We start from the raw sequence: 12729 nt of genomic DNA on the forward strand, positions 1-12729 counted from the left end.
GGCGCCTCCGGGCCACGGGTTCTAGCGTCCCTGCGGCTGCCCAAAGACTCCGCCTTCCCAGGAGCCCCCGCGGCCCTGCGAAGATGGCGGCGACAGCGGCCCCACTTTCCTGAAGCGGCTGCGATGGAACCTCCCCCAGCTCCGGGGCCGGAGCGGCTCTTTGACTCGCACCGGTAAGCGCTGCGGAGGGAAGAGACCGGTCAGCGCGTCCCGTCGGCTTCGGCGCCTGATCGCGTCGCCTCTCGCCACAGGCTCCCGAGTGACGGCTTCCTGCTGCTCGCGCTATTGCTCTACGCGCCGGTCGGCCTCTGCCTCCTGGTTCTGCGACTCTTCCTCGGGCTCCACGTCTTCCTGGTCAGCTGTGCTCTTCCTGACAGCGTCCTCCGCAGGTGCGGACTGCGGCGCCTGGGGATCATCTGGTCTGGGCCTGGCTCAAGACCGCACAGTCACCGCCGCCTCTGTCCCCAGGTTCGTGGTACGAACCATGTGTGCGGTACTGGGGCTCGTGGCCCGACAGGAGGACTCCGGACTCCGGGATCACCGCGTCAGGGTCCTTATTTCCAACCATGTAACACCTTTTGACCACAACATAGTCAACCTTCTCACCACCTGTAGCACCGTGAGTGGGGGGCGAGGCCGAGAGCGCCACCGGGTGGCTCCCTAGGCCCAAGCTCAAGGCTCACCTTTACCCATTGGGGTTTGCTTGGGGAATACCGAGCCTTCTCCCTCGAGTCCCATAAACGCCACCCTATGTGTTACCTTTTTACTCTTTCTTCTCTTCTTTCTTTATTTTTGACATTTCCTTCCATTCTTTTCTTTTTGCTTTTTCTCCCTGCTCTCAGCCTCTACTCAATAGTCCCCCCAGCTTTGTATGTTGGTCTCGGGGCTTCATGGAGATGGATAGGCGGGTGGAGTTGGTGGAGTCACTCAAGAAATTCTGTGCTTCCACGAGGCTTCCACCCACACCTTTGCTGCTCTTCCCCGAGGAAGAGGCCACCAATGGCCGAGAAGGGCTCCTGCGTTTCAGGTGGGTAAGCGCAGCAGGTATCTGGTTCCAGTTGAGTGGGTTGCCAAGCTCCTGGGTGAGCCTGCCCTAGTGTGTTACCTGTCTGCCCACTTTTAGCCCTGCCCTCCAAATTCTTAATTCCTCGGTTATCTGCTTATGTAGTTGGACAGTTTACTAGTTTGTCAGGTATAAGGGGTTGGCTGGGCTAGGCTGAACTCCCATACTACTCTTTCTCACTCTCTCTCTCTCTCTCTCTCTCTCTCTCTCTCTCTCTCTCTTAGTTCGTGGCCATTTTCTATCCAGGATGTGGTACAACCTCTTACCCTACAAGTTCAGAGACCCCTGGTCTCTGTGGTGAGTGCATGTTGGACATGGAATACTCTGGGGTTTGGAAGGGAAGTTTCTCACCTATGGCCCTGGCCTACACCTCACTTGATGCCCTCCCCTTAGACGGTGTCAGATGCCTCCTGGGTCTCAGAACTGCTGTGGTCACTTTTCGTCCCTTTCACGGTGTATCAAGTAAGGTATAACTGTCCTCTGTTTTTGGTGGCTGGGAAGATGCTCACCTCAGGGTCAAGGAAGTAATGACCTCTACCCTGTGTGTCTGTGGTTTGTTAGTGTCAAGTTTCTAACACAAAAGCCACACTTGTCTCCCATCTCCTGACTCTCACCTCCACTGTTCCAAGATAAATGGGGAAGGTGGCATGCTTAGCCTGGGGCGCCTTAACAGAGCAGCGCTCTGGTTTTTGTAGGTGGCTTCATCCCATTCGTCGACAGCTGGGGGAAGAGAATGAGGAGTTTGCACTCCGTGTACAACAGGTTGTGGTGAACACGGGCATGGTGGAGGTGGGGGCCCTCTCCAGGGGAGAAGGGGAAGAAGGCCTGAAGAGGCCACAGTTAAAACCTTCCAATTCTCCCTAGCTGGTGGCCAAAGAATTGGGCCAGATAGGGACACGGCTCACGCCAGCAGACAAAGCAGAACACATGAAGCGACAGAGACACCCCAGATTACGCCCCCAGTCAGGTGTGTGGTCTGTGCACAAAGATGTTTGCGCCACGTGGTGACTTTACTTTCATACTTATGCGTGTCTGCCTCTTTCTTAATAATCCACTCACCTAATTTTTTTTTCTTTTAAACAGTGCAGTCTTCTTTTCCTTCTCCTCCCAGCCCTTCTTCTGATGTGCAACTGACCATTCTCGCTCAAAGAGTCAAGGAGGTTTTGCCCCATGTGCCATTGAATGTCATCCAGAGAGACCTGGGTATGGGGAAGGGTAGCTTCACAGAATGGTGGACACAGGACAATGGGTCTCGACAGAGAAGGGGTACAGGGAATGGACACTCTGCTCCTTTCTTCCCAGCTAGGACTGGGTGTGTAGACTTGACCATCACCAATCTGCTTGAGGGGGCTGTGGCTTTCATGCCTGAAGATGTCACTGAGGGATCTCAGTCCCTGCCCACAGCCTCTGCCCCAAAGGTGAGACACAGGAGTAGTGAAGGCCGAGACCTAAGGGCAGGTGGGACAGTCTGTGCTCCCTCTCCCTGACTTCCCTCTTTGATGTTGAGACCTAGCACAATGCCTCTCTTGCAAAGTAGGCATTCGATGGGTGTTTAATGATGATGACTTCGCAAGCCCTCTGACATTGTGATCACCTCAGTTCCCCAGCTCTGGCCTGGTGACCCCTCAGCCCACAGCCCTAACATTTGCCAAGTCTTCCTGGGCCCGTCAGGAGAGCCTGCAGGAGCGCAAGCAGGCACTGTATGAATATGCAAGAAGGTGAGAGCGTCAGAGGACGAAGTGTAGGAAAGAACAAATTGGAAAGAGGCCGGATGGAGCTGATATGACAAAGCCTATACACTCTCTCCCCATGTCCCACAGGAGATTCAGAGAGAGACAGGCCCAGGAGGCTGAATGAGCCCAAAGAAACAGGATGGTACCCAGAGCCGCAGGACGGAGACTGGGGGCAGCCCTCACCCAGCTAACAACAGGCCGGATGAGTGGGTGGTAAAAAGGGAGGGATGGGGCTCCCCCAATCTCACATTAAATTCAGGGTTTTCACTCAAGGTCTCTGTTGCCTCTCTGGGTTTCCAAAGCCCCTTGAGCAGGTTTCTTTTCCTGGGTTGAAGAATATAATATGGGTGAGGATGGTCAGAGTGGAACTGTGAAATTATACTAAACTGAAGACAAAACAACTGGATCCCAGCTCAGTTACGTTTGGAGGCTGTTACTCCAAAACTACAAGTCCCAGAATGCATCTCATGAGTACAAGCATGTCACGTTTATACAAGCTCAGTATGGCAGCAGGAACCTGCATTCTTAAGGTTCCTAGCTAAATTAACCAAGGTGGAGCAAAAGGCTCCTCCCCCAAGAAATCAAGCTCTGGGATTGGAGTTTGGGCTCAGCCTCCAGATGGAGCCGGAATTTACCTTTGTACTCCAGGCGGCCTGGGTTGGTGGTGCCTGGTTGGGTGTGTCCAGAACTGGCTGCCTTCCTGACACGTCTCAGAGCTGCTGGCAGGTTTGAATCCAGGATCATTAATGGCCCTGCTTACTGTCCCATTCTCTCTTCTCCAGATTTCTTACTCCCCCCAACCCCACTCGGGCCCTTCCCACAGATGACTGTGCTTCTTGTAAATCCTGCTGCCCACATGGGCCCCTGTGCTAGTCACAGATCTTTACTACTCAGCTACAAACAGGGTAAAAGTCCACTTGTGATGTCCCCTTAGAAACACCCGGCACAGTTTCCTGGCAAGCAAATACCACTGGGAAGGATGGACCCCAAGGCATTGTCCCCTGTGGGTTGAGGTTGGGGATCAATCTGAGATGGGAATTTGTACCAGTCACCAGATCTAAGGCCTTACTGGCTGCCCTGCTTTTCGTAGGTTCTATGAACAGCCATCATGGCCTCTGGGCTGGCAGAAGAGTCTGAACCAAGTCCTGGGGAGTCTGAACTGGCTGTGAACCCCTTTGATGGGCTCCCCTTCTCTTCTTGCTACTATGAGCTGCTTGAGCAGCGTAGAGCCTTGCCCATCTGGGCTGCTCGTTTCCTGTTCTTGGAGCATTTGGAAAGTAGCCCCACTGGAGTGGTGCTGGTATCTGGGGAGCCCGGCTCTGGCAAGAGCACCCAGGTGGAGGAAGGTTCTGGGAGTGGGCAAAGGGCAGGGTTAAATGTGCTTTTTCCTGGGTAAAGGAAAGGGGATGTGGGAAAGGTGGATTACCCAGTGGGTGGTACGGTAGAGTTCAGCTGGTCATAGTTCCTATAGCACTTCTGTCTAAAGTCCTCCAATCCTCTGACAAATTCCCTCTCCCTACCCCAGATTCCTCAATGGTGTGCAGAGTTTGCGCTGGCCAGAGGATTCCAGACAGGACAGGTTACAGTCACTCAGCCCTACCCTCTGGCAGCCATGAGCCTGGCTTCAAGGGTGGCTGATGAGATGGACCTGACCCTGGGTCATGAGATTGGCTACAGCATCCCTCAGGAAGACTGCACTGGGCCCAATACCATGCTCAGGTGGGCCATTTGCAGTCTGGCATGGGCTTAATCCCCCTTACTGAGTGGGAACAAACCCAGTTGTCTCGTACCTCCCCATACCCTCAGCTTAACTTGCCTTTGAGTCACATGATACAAACCTCACCCCCACCACAAGATACAGGATATAGTGGGTGAACCAAGTGCCCTCAACAAGATGTAGGGTCACACTTAGTGGTCCACAGGCTTAGGAAGTCCATGACAACATCTTTTTCTGACCTTCAGTATCAAGATCTAGGCACCTTGGGGGAAAATTCCTAAATTTGGGTCTGGTCCACGTCCATGTTGACTCCCTGTCCACTACCAATGTCTACAGGTTTTGCTGGGACAGGCTATTTCTACAGGAAGTAGCCTCGACCCGGGGCCCTGGAGCCTGGAGTGTGCTGGTACTGGATGAGGCTCAGGAGCGGTCAGTGGCCTCAGATTTACTACAGGGGCTCCTGCGAGATACCAGACTGAGAAACCTTCCGGGGGATCCCAGAGTGGTTATAGTTACTGACTCGGCGCTTGAACCAAAATTCCAAGCCTTCTGGGGCAATTCTCCTACTGTGCATGTACCCAGGGAGCCTGGTGAAAATCCCACCCTTACCTACAAGGACACTGTCCCTGCTGACCTCGTGGAAGCTGCCTGCCAAGCTGTGCTTGAGCTGTGTCAGCGGGAAGAGGCACCAGGAGATGTGCTGGTGTATCTGCCCAGCGAGGAGGTAAACAGAGGGAAAGGTAGATTATGGGATGCATCCCTGTGCTGCCTTCCTGTCCCAGAGGCAACAGGTCTTAGAAATAGTAGTGGGGGTGGGGTTGGGGATTTAGCTCAGTGGTAGAGCGCTTGCCTAACAAGCGCAAGGCCCTGGGTTCGGTCCCCAGCTCCGAAAAAAAGAAAAAAGAAAAAAGAAAAAAAAAAAAAGAAATAGTAGTGGGTCCATTTACTCTTTGCTGAAGTCTTCTTGGGGGATCAAGGACTTCAGAATAAAGAAATTTGCTATCCACTTTTAAAATTCCTTATAATGCAGAACTTTGAGCACAGTGAACTAAAATTATAAAGTGCCCAACTTTAGAAGTATGTCTATTTTCTCAGAGAAATGGGCCTTGGTTTTCCTCAGTTTATCCAAAAGGTCTGTGCTCCCCCAAGAAAGGTAAGAACTGCCCTAATGCCCCACCCCTCTCCTCAGGAAATCTCTCTGTGCTGTGAATCCTTGTCCAGGGAGATGGGGATGTTGGCTGTCCCAGGGCCTCTTCCGAGGGTGCTACCCCTTCACCCTGGCTGTGGTCAAGCCATCCAGACTGTGTATGAAGACACAGATGTGAGTGTCAGAAAGATTGTGGTCACTCATTGGCTGGCAGATTTCTCCTTCTCCCTCCCTTTCATCCAACATGTCATTGACTCAGGACTGGAACTTCGCAGTGTGAGTGAGAGAAATGAGGGGGAGTGGACCCTCAGATAGAAATGAACCACTCTGATCTGTGTTGGCCTTGTTGGGGGGCTGAATGACAGGTTTACAATCCTCGGATCCGGGCAGAATCCCAGGTGTTGAGACGAATTAGCAAGTGTCAGGCAGAGGCAAGGCTGCTGCGGGCCAGAGGGTTCCCACCAGGTAAGAGCCTTTGCTCTCATACAAAAACAAACAAACAAACAAACAAACAAACAAACAAAAACCCTCACACAAGCTCTGAGAAACCTACCTCCCCAGACCTTTCTCCTTTTAGGAACCTGCCTCCGCCTGTACTCTAAGTCTACCCTAGACCTAGAGGCTCCCCCACTGCCCCACCCCAAAGTGTGCGAAGAGAATCTGAGCTCCCTGGTATTGCTACTAAAGAGGAAACAGATTGCAGAGCCAGGGGAGTGCCACTTCCTGGACCGGCCTGGTGAGCCCCTCACCCTGCCCCAGGACTGCCTCTTGACTACAGGGTCAGAGCTTGTGATGTCTAAGCCCTGTGTCCTAACAGCACCAGAAGCACTGATGCAGGCCCTGGAAGACTTAGACTATCTGGCCGCTCTGGATGATGATGGGGACCTGTCAGACCTCGGAATCATCCTCTCGGAGTTTCCCCTGCCCCCGGAGCTGGCCAAAGCCCTGCTGGCCTCCTGCGAGTTTAACTGTGTGGATGAGATGCTCACTCTCGCGGCCATGCTCACTGGTACATCTCTAGCTTTAATCTCCCTCACTTGTTAGTCAGGACTTGGGGGTTTTGCTGTGCTGAAAAATCTTACCCGGGGCCTCCTGTCTGTCAGGCAGCTGCTCAGCCCTGCACTGGGGTAAAGCTAGAATCACTGGTTACAGCCGTGTCAGCCTTCCTACCCTACTCCCCCCTCAACAATAAGGAACCAAGTGTCTACCCATCTCTTCCTATCACCTTTCCTCTAATGCTTCTTTCTTCTCGGTGTACAGAATCTCAACAACAGTGACTAGATCCACTCACCTGCCCTCTGCCGATCTCCCCTTTCAGCCATGTCTGTCCTGGGTGTGGCTCACCTGTTGCATTCCAGCTTCAGGACCATGTCCCCTGCAATGACAGCTCAGTAGTGAGGGTCCCCATACTCCAGCATTTGTTTACAACCTTGTGACACCAAAATGTTCACTACTCCCCATGCCTCTGTGGTAGCACTTGGTATTTGTTGGGGGAGAGGTATTGCTCCTTATTTGTATGAAGTGTTTACACACATACATACATGTGCATATGCTCTGAAGCAGAAGAGGATGTCAGGTGTCCTGCTCCTTCACTCTAACTCCCCTTGTTCCCCTGAGGCTGGGTCTGTTCCTGAATCTGAAACTACGCTGGCATCCCAAGCCCAGGTGATTCTCTTGTCCCCAGTTATAAGGTCATAGGTGTGTGTGGCCACAGCAGGTGGCATTTTCATGGGTACCCAGAATTTGAACTCAAGTCCTCAGTGCTTATGTAAAAAATGTTCTTAACCACTGAGCCACCTCCCCGGCCATCCCCCTTCTTTTTAAGACAGGATCTTGCTCTGTAGCCCAAGCTGACCTTGAACTTGAGATCTTTGTGGCTCAGTGTCCAGAACACTGGGATCACAGATGCCCAGCATCCTGTAGTTTTCATCCCACCTCTATGGCCATTGGGTCCTCATCTCTTCCTTGGTTCTCTCATCCTCTTTCCACTGTAAATGTGCCCAAGGCTACAGCTTTGGGCTTGTATGTCTTCTCGGTCCCAGAACTCTGAGCAGGTCCACCCACAGCACAGTTCACAGCGCTGCCTTTACACTTGGAATTCCCAAACTGTACTTTGCATCTCTATGCCAGCATGGAGTTCTTAAAACTAGGACCTCACTATGTAGCCCTGATTGGTCTTAAACTCACAGAGATCTGCCTGCCTCTGCCTTCCAAATCCTGGGATTAAAGATCTGTGCCATTTCTCCCACCCCATGGCATTCTTTTAGACCTTAGGAAGGAGGATATGGGGAGGGGAGAAAGTGAGGAGGGAGAGGGACACAGAAAGGAAAGAAGAGGGAGGAGAGACATCCAACTCTGGAAGAGTATCTTATTTTTATGTTATGCCTGCATGTCTGTCTGTGCATGCAGTACCGGCAGAGGCCATAAGAGGGCATCCGATCCCCTGGAACTGGAGTAACAGGTGCTTGTAAGCCACCACATAGGTGCTGGGAACCAAACCTGGAACCTCTGCAAGAACAGCCATTGCTCTTAGCTGCTGAACAACTTCTCCAGCTCTGTGTTCCTCCCTTTTTAAAAGTATTATGTATGTGCGTGATGTACGATGTTTGGTAGCAGGAGTGTGCCACAGTGCATGTATGTGGTCAGGGACAAGACTGTAGACTTGGTTTTCCTTCCACCTATGTGTGGGTTCTGGAGGTTGAGCTAAAAGCCTAGATTTATGCAACATGTGCTGAGCCATTTTGCAGGCTTCTTTTTCTTTTCTTCCCCCTCCCCCACCTCTACCCCCTGAAAGGGTTTTACTCTTGTCATCTGGGATGGCCTGGAATCCACCATATATCTATCGCATGCTAGTCTCAAACTTGCAGCCATCCTCCTGCCACAGCCTCCCAGATAGTAGGATTACAGGCATGTGCCACACAATTCCTGGCTCTCCTAGGAAATAGTTCTACTGTAGTTGTCCACCATGTTTCAGCTCAGAACTAAACTCCGGCATTCTGTCCGCCTGCCCTTCTTACCACGCCACCACAGTGTTCCTCTCTGTATCGATTCAGACAGTCCCATCACCTCTCCTGATCTCATCCTATCCTAGTCTGTCTCCAGAGTTCCCTTTCCAGCTCCTACATGTGTTTTCAGATTATACTCTCACATGATGGTAGCCAATGCCAGTGTTAGGTACTCCTCTCTGCCTGTCTGGATTCTATCCATGTTCTCCTAACCAATCACGTGGACCAACCCTTGGACTCATAGTTTAACAATCTTCTTCTACAGCTATTCTCACCTCCTAGACTGTGCAAACTCTTTTGTATCACACAGTCAGCCTCTTACCCTGACTGTGCAGACCACTCCAGCTTCCCTTGCCATTCTGCCACATGTCACCCATCCCACACAAAATAGATGGCATCTGATGCCCCAAACAAGCCATTAGCCTTTGTTTGATGCTGTTCCCATAGCCTCAGACGGCCCCATGGTCCCTTCTCTGCGCACACTTCTGACACTGACGCAAGGAGCTCATGCTTTGCTCCCATATCACCCTTGTCTCCCCCACCCAAGCCTGGATCAATTCACCTTCTCTTTGCTTTCAGAGAGCTTATTCCCTTCCTTGTTGGACTCTTCCCCCCAAACTTGTGTGTGTTGGAGGGAGGGGGCACGCATTGGTGCGCTTGGGTGCAAAAGTTGGAGGAAGCAGGTCAACTTTCCTGCTAAACTGGTTGGGTAGCTAAGATCCCTGGATCTGCCTGTCTCTGCCCACCAGGTTCTGGAGTTGCAGGCATAGGTAGAAGGCTTTTTTTATGTTGGTAGTGGGGGTTCAAACTCAAGGCTTCATTCTTGTACAGCAAGTAGCTATGGAATCATATGCACAGCCTTTCTCTACTAGATTCTAATCTCCTTGTGGGCAAAAACTGTCTTTCATTTCCAGACATCATTATCTATGGGAGGTGGTTCCAGAACCTTTGGTGGATACCACAATCCACTGGTGCTTCAGTCTCCAGGATGCTGTAGCACTTGAACATAACCTGGGCATACTCTGCTATACACTTTGCATAACCTCCAGAATACCTGCAGTACCCCATACTGTGTGTAAACATTATGTAAAAGCCGCCCTTTAATATTTAAGAAAGACTGGATGAGGAGGACCTGCATGTTCTCTATAGATGTAGTTTTCCGAATACTCTGAGTTGGCAGTTGATTGAATCCATAGAGGCAGAGCCATGTACAGTTGGGGAGGGCTGGCTGCACTTGTCTCCAAAGTATAATGAAGCCCAGAGCACCTAGAATCTATGGTTTGTTTTTAAATTAAGCTCCCAGAGGATTACTCCTACCTTTTTAGCATCCTGTGTGCTCTTAACCTGCCTTGTTCTTCCCAAACCACCCTCCTGTGTCCTGCTTCCAGCCGCTCCTGGGTTTACCCGTCCTCCGCTGTGTGCAGGAGAAGCTGCCTTGCGTCGGGGTCTGGAACACGCAGATGGTGATCACAGCTCTCTGATCCAGGTCTATGAAGCCTTTGTACAAAGTAAGTGGCTCAGTCTGCACAGGTCATTCTTTGTGCATCTTGGCACTCGATTACAGATGTTTCCTTTCTCCTCCAAGGTGGAGCAGATGAGACTTGGTGTCAGGCCCGGGGTCTAAGCTGGGAGGCGTTATGTCAAGCCCGCAAACTCCGAGCAGAGCTCCTGGAACTCATGCAACGGATTGAGCTTCCCCTGTCCTTGCCGGCCTTCGGCTCCGAGCAGAATCGCAGAGACCTTCAGAAAGCGCTGCTGTCAGGATACTTCCTCAAGGTTGGAGAGGAATGGCTGAGCGGGGTAGCTGGGGTGCCTGGTGTGATGGTGCACATCTTTAATCCCAGCACTCTAGAGGCAGGCAGAACTCTTTAAGTTTGAGGCCAACCTGGTCTACATAGTAAGTTCTCGGGCAGCTAGGGCTACATAGGAAGACTCTGTCTCCAAATGGGGTGGGGGTCGGGCAGTGGCTGGAGGTTGCCTTAGCAGTTAAGAGCACTCACTGCTCTCAGAGAGCCCAGGGGACCCAGGTTTGGATCCTAGCACCCATGTGGTAACTTACAACCATTCTTAACTCCAATTCCAGAAATTTAACACTCATGACATTCAAGAGCAGGCACGTGGTGTGCATAATACACGCAGGCAAAATGGTCATACACCTAAGATAAATAAATCATTTTTTTAATTTTGGAAAAAAAGAATCAAAAGGCAGGGAGAGGGGGGACTAGGAAGAGCTGAGTAGGTAAACACCTTGCTTCTATCTCAAGGACAGACTTTGGTCTCCAGAACCCTGGGTTCCCTTGTAGTCCTAGCACTGGGTAGGCAGAGACACTTGGGTCCCTGGGGCTCTCTAGCCAGTCTAGCCGTATGTATGTATGTATGTATGTATGTATGTATGTATGTATGTATGTGTGTATGTGGTTTCTTAGTATAGGATCTGTGGGATTGGAGGACAAGGGGCCATGGAAAATGCCATATGGTGAAGCAAGGAGCAGACTCAACTAGAGATTGACTTTTCGGCTCTACAATCCTCTAACTCCTTCCACAGCCCCTTCTTCTCTTTCCTTCTTTCTTTTTAAAGGCAATGATGAGACGGGGTCTCATGTCCAAGCTGCCTTCAGACTCTCTAAGTACCTCAGGCTGGCCTCAAACTGCTCCTCTGGCTCCCTACTCTGCTACTCAGGCTGGGATTACTGCCACCCCGGCATTGGCCTTCTTTATCTTCTGTGCTTCCTTACTTAGTCCACCCATGTATTTGTGTTTCAATGAGGTGGCCCGGGACACCGATGGGACAGGAAATTACTTGCTTCTCACCCATAAACATGTGGCCCAGCTGTCACCATACTGCGTCTACCGTAACCGCAGGACTCCAGCCCAGCCACCCACATGGGTGCTGTACCACCGCTTCTCCATCTCTAAAGACAACTGCCTTTGTACAGTCTCTGAGATTCAGCCTGAGATGTGAGTTTCCTGACCCTCACCCTTAGGGGCCCTTCCTTGCCCAGGGCCAGGGACCAAACCCAGAGCTGGGGAGCAAGACCTAGGAAAAGGGTTGGTGAAAGTGTGGAGCAGAGGCACAGGAGATCCCGTTCTGACCTTCTCCAACAGGCTGGTGGAGCTTGCCCCTCCATACTTCCTGAGTAACCTGCCCCCCAGTGAGAGCAGAGACCTCCTGAACCAGCTGAGAGAAGGAACAGAGCCATCAGCAGCAGTGACTGAAACTGCTTCTCCTCAGGAATATGGAGATGGCTGTGTTCTGCAGTGAGCTGCCTAAGGAACCTCACCACACAGTGGACTTAGAGACCCAAAGTGTAGGGTCAGACACACTCTGGAACGCCAGAAATGTTAGGAGGGGAGGGGACAGAGAGCCACAGTTCAGAACAAGGCAGGCCTTTCCTTCTCTGTCCATGGGCCAGGGGCAAATGCTGCTTACTCCACCCACGACTTACCCCACACAACCTTGTCTCCTTGGGGGCTGGAGAGATGACTCAGGGATTAAGAGCACTCACTGTCTGCTCTTCCAGAGGTCGTGAGTTCAATTCCTAGCAACCACATGGTGGCTCATGACCATCTGTAATTGGATCCAGTGCTCTCTTCTGGTGTGTCAGGGACAATGTGTTCATACTCATTAAATACATAAATAAATCTTTAAAAAAAAGATTTTTCTATGATGCCAAGTTTGATTTGTGATTCTGCAGTGCCATGTTTAATGTCCACGAGTGAGAGATGACTGTAAGGAAAGAGGCTGACTTCTGAGGTGCCGCCTCTGTGCTGCCTGCTGTAGCTGTCACTGACACAGAACATGAGTGATCTGGCTACCACAGGTCTCTGCCCCTGTCACAATGTTCTAGCCTCTTCTAGAAACAAGATGGGAACAGTAGAATGAGACAAAATACTCCGGTTAAGCCAGAGAGCTTTGCAACCATCCTCCATTCAACCAAAAGCCCAGCCTCTGACCCGCCTGCAGCCTGCAGTCTCTCTAACTTTTCATCGTATTTATTGTGTGTGGATACACACCCATAACACACGTGCAGCGGTCAGAAGACAATCTGTAGGAATAGGAATCG

At 51.4% G+C, this 12729-nt stretch overlaps 2 protein-coding genes across 9 annotated transcripts; both read left to right on the forward strand.

The window, feature by feature from the left end:
- The first annotated feature begins 39 nt into the window (after positions 1-39).
- Aup1 (AUP1, lipid droplet regulating VLDL assembly factor) lies at positions 40-3068 on the forward strand. 3 transcript variants are annotated; one of them, NM_001079899.1, is made up of 12 exons: positions 80-173; positions 252-389; positions 469-619; positions 843-1027; positions 1288-1360; positions 1457-1530; positions 1759-1825; positions 1928-2030; positions 2147-2266; positions 2366-2481; positions 2663-2781; positions 2884-3068. In NM_001079899.1, exons 1-12 carry the CDS (start codon positions 124-126, stop codon positions 2918-2920), a joined length of 1233 nt encoding a protein of 410 aa, NP_001073368.1. In that variant the 5' UTR covers positions 80-123; the 3' UTR covers positions 2921-3068. The 3 variants fall into 3 exon arrangements, with proteins under 3 accessions (XP_063142745.1, XP_008761251.1, NP_001073368.1); XM_063286675.1 differs by having other exon boundaries at positions 40-173; positions 2601-3068; XM_008763029.3 differs by lacking the exon at positions 2884-3068 and having other exon boundaries at positions 40-173; positions 2598-2777.
- Positions 3069-3220: 152 nt separating this feature from the next.
- On the forward strand, positions 3221-12320 carry Dqx1 (DEAQ box RNA-dependent ATPase 1). Of its 6 annotated transcripts, none has more exons than XM_039108339.2 (12): positions 3221-3701; positions 3887-4132; positions 4322-4515; positions 4850-5237; positions 5703-5936; positions 6026-6125; positions 6238-6396; positions 6478-6669; positions 10054-10173; positions 10251-10441; positions 11244-11623; positions 11771-12320. In XM_039108339.2, the coding sequence occupies exons 2-12, from the start codon at positions 3905-3907 to the stop codon at positions 11925-11927; spliced, it is 2343 nt and encodes a 780-aa protein (XP_038964267.1). In that variant the 5' UTR covers positions 3221-3701; positions 3887-3904; the 3' UTR covers positions 11928-12320. The 6 variants fall into 6 exon arrangements, with proteins under 6 accessions (XP_038964267.1, XP_038964268.1, XP_063142746.1 ...); XM_039108340.2 differs by having other exon boundaries at positions 3221-3522; NM_001109407.1 differs by having other exon boundaries at positions 3474-3522; positions 11433-11623; positions 11771-12312.
- The last annotated feature ends 409 nt before the right edge of the window (positions 12321-12729 follow it).

This window comes from Rattus norvegicus, chromosome 4 (genome assembly GCF_036323735.1).
Source record: "Rattus norvegicus strain BN/NHsdMcwi chromosome 4, GRCr8, whole genome shotgun sequence".
NCBI classification, from domain to species: domain Eukaryota; kingdom Metazoa; phylum Chordata; class Mammalia; order Rodentia; family Muridae; genus Rattus; species Rattus norvegicus.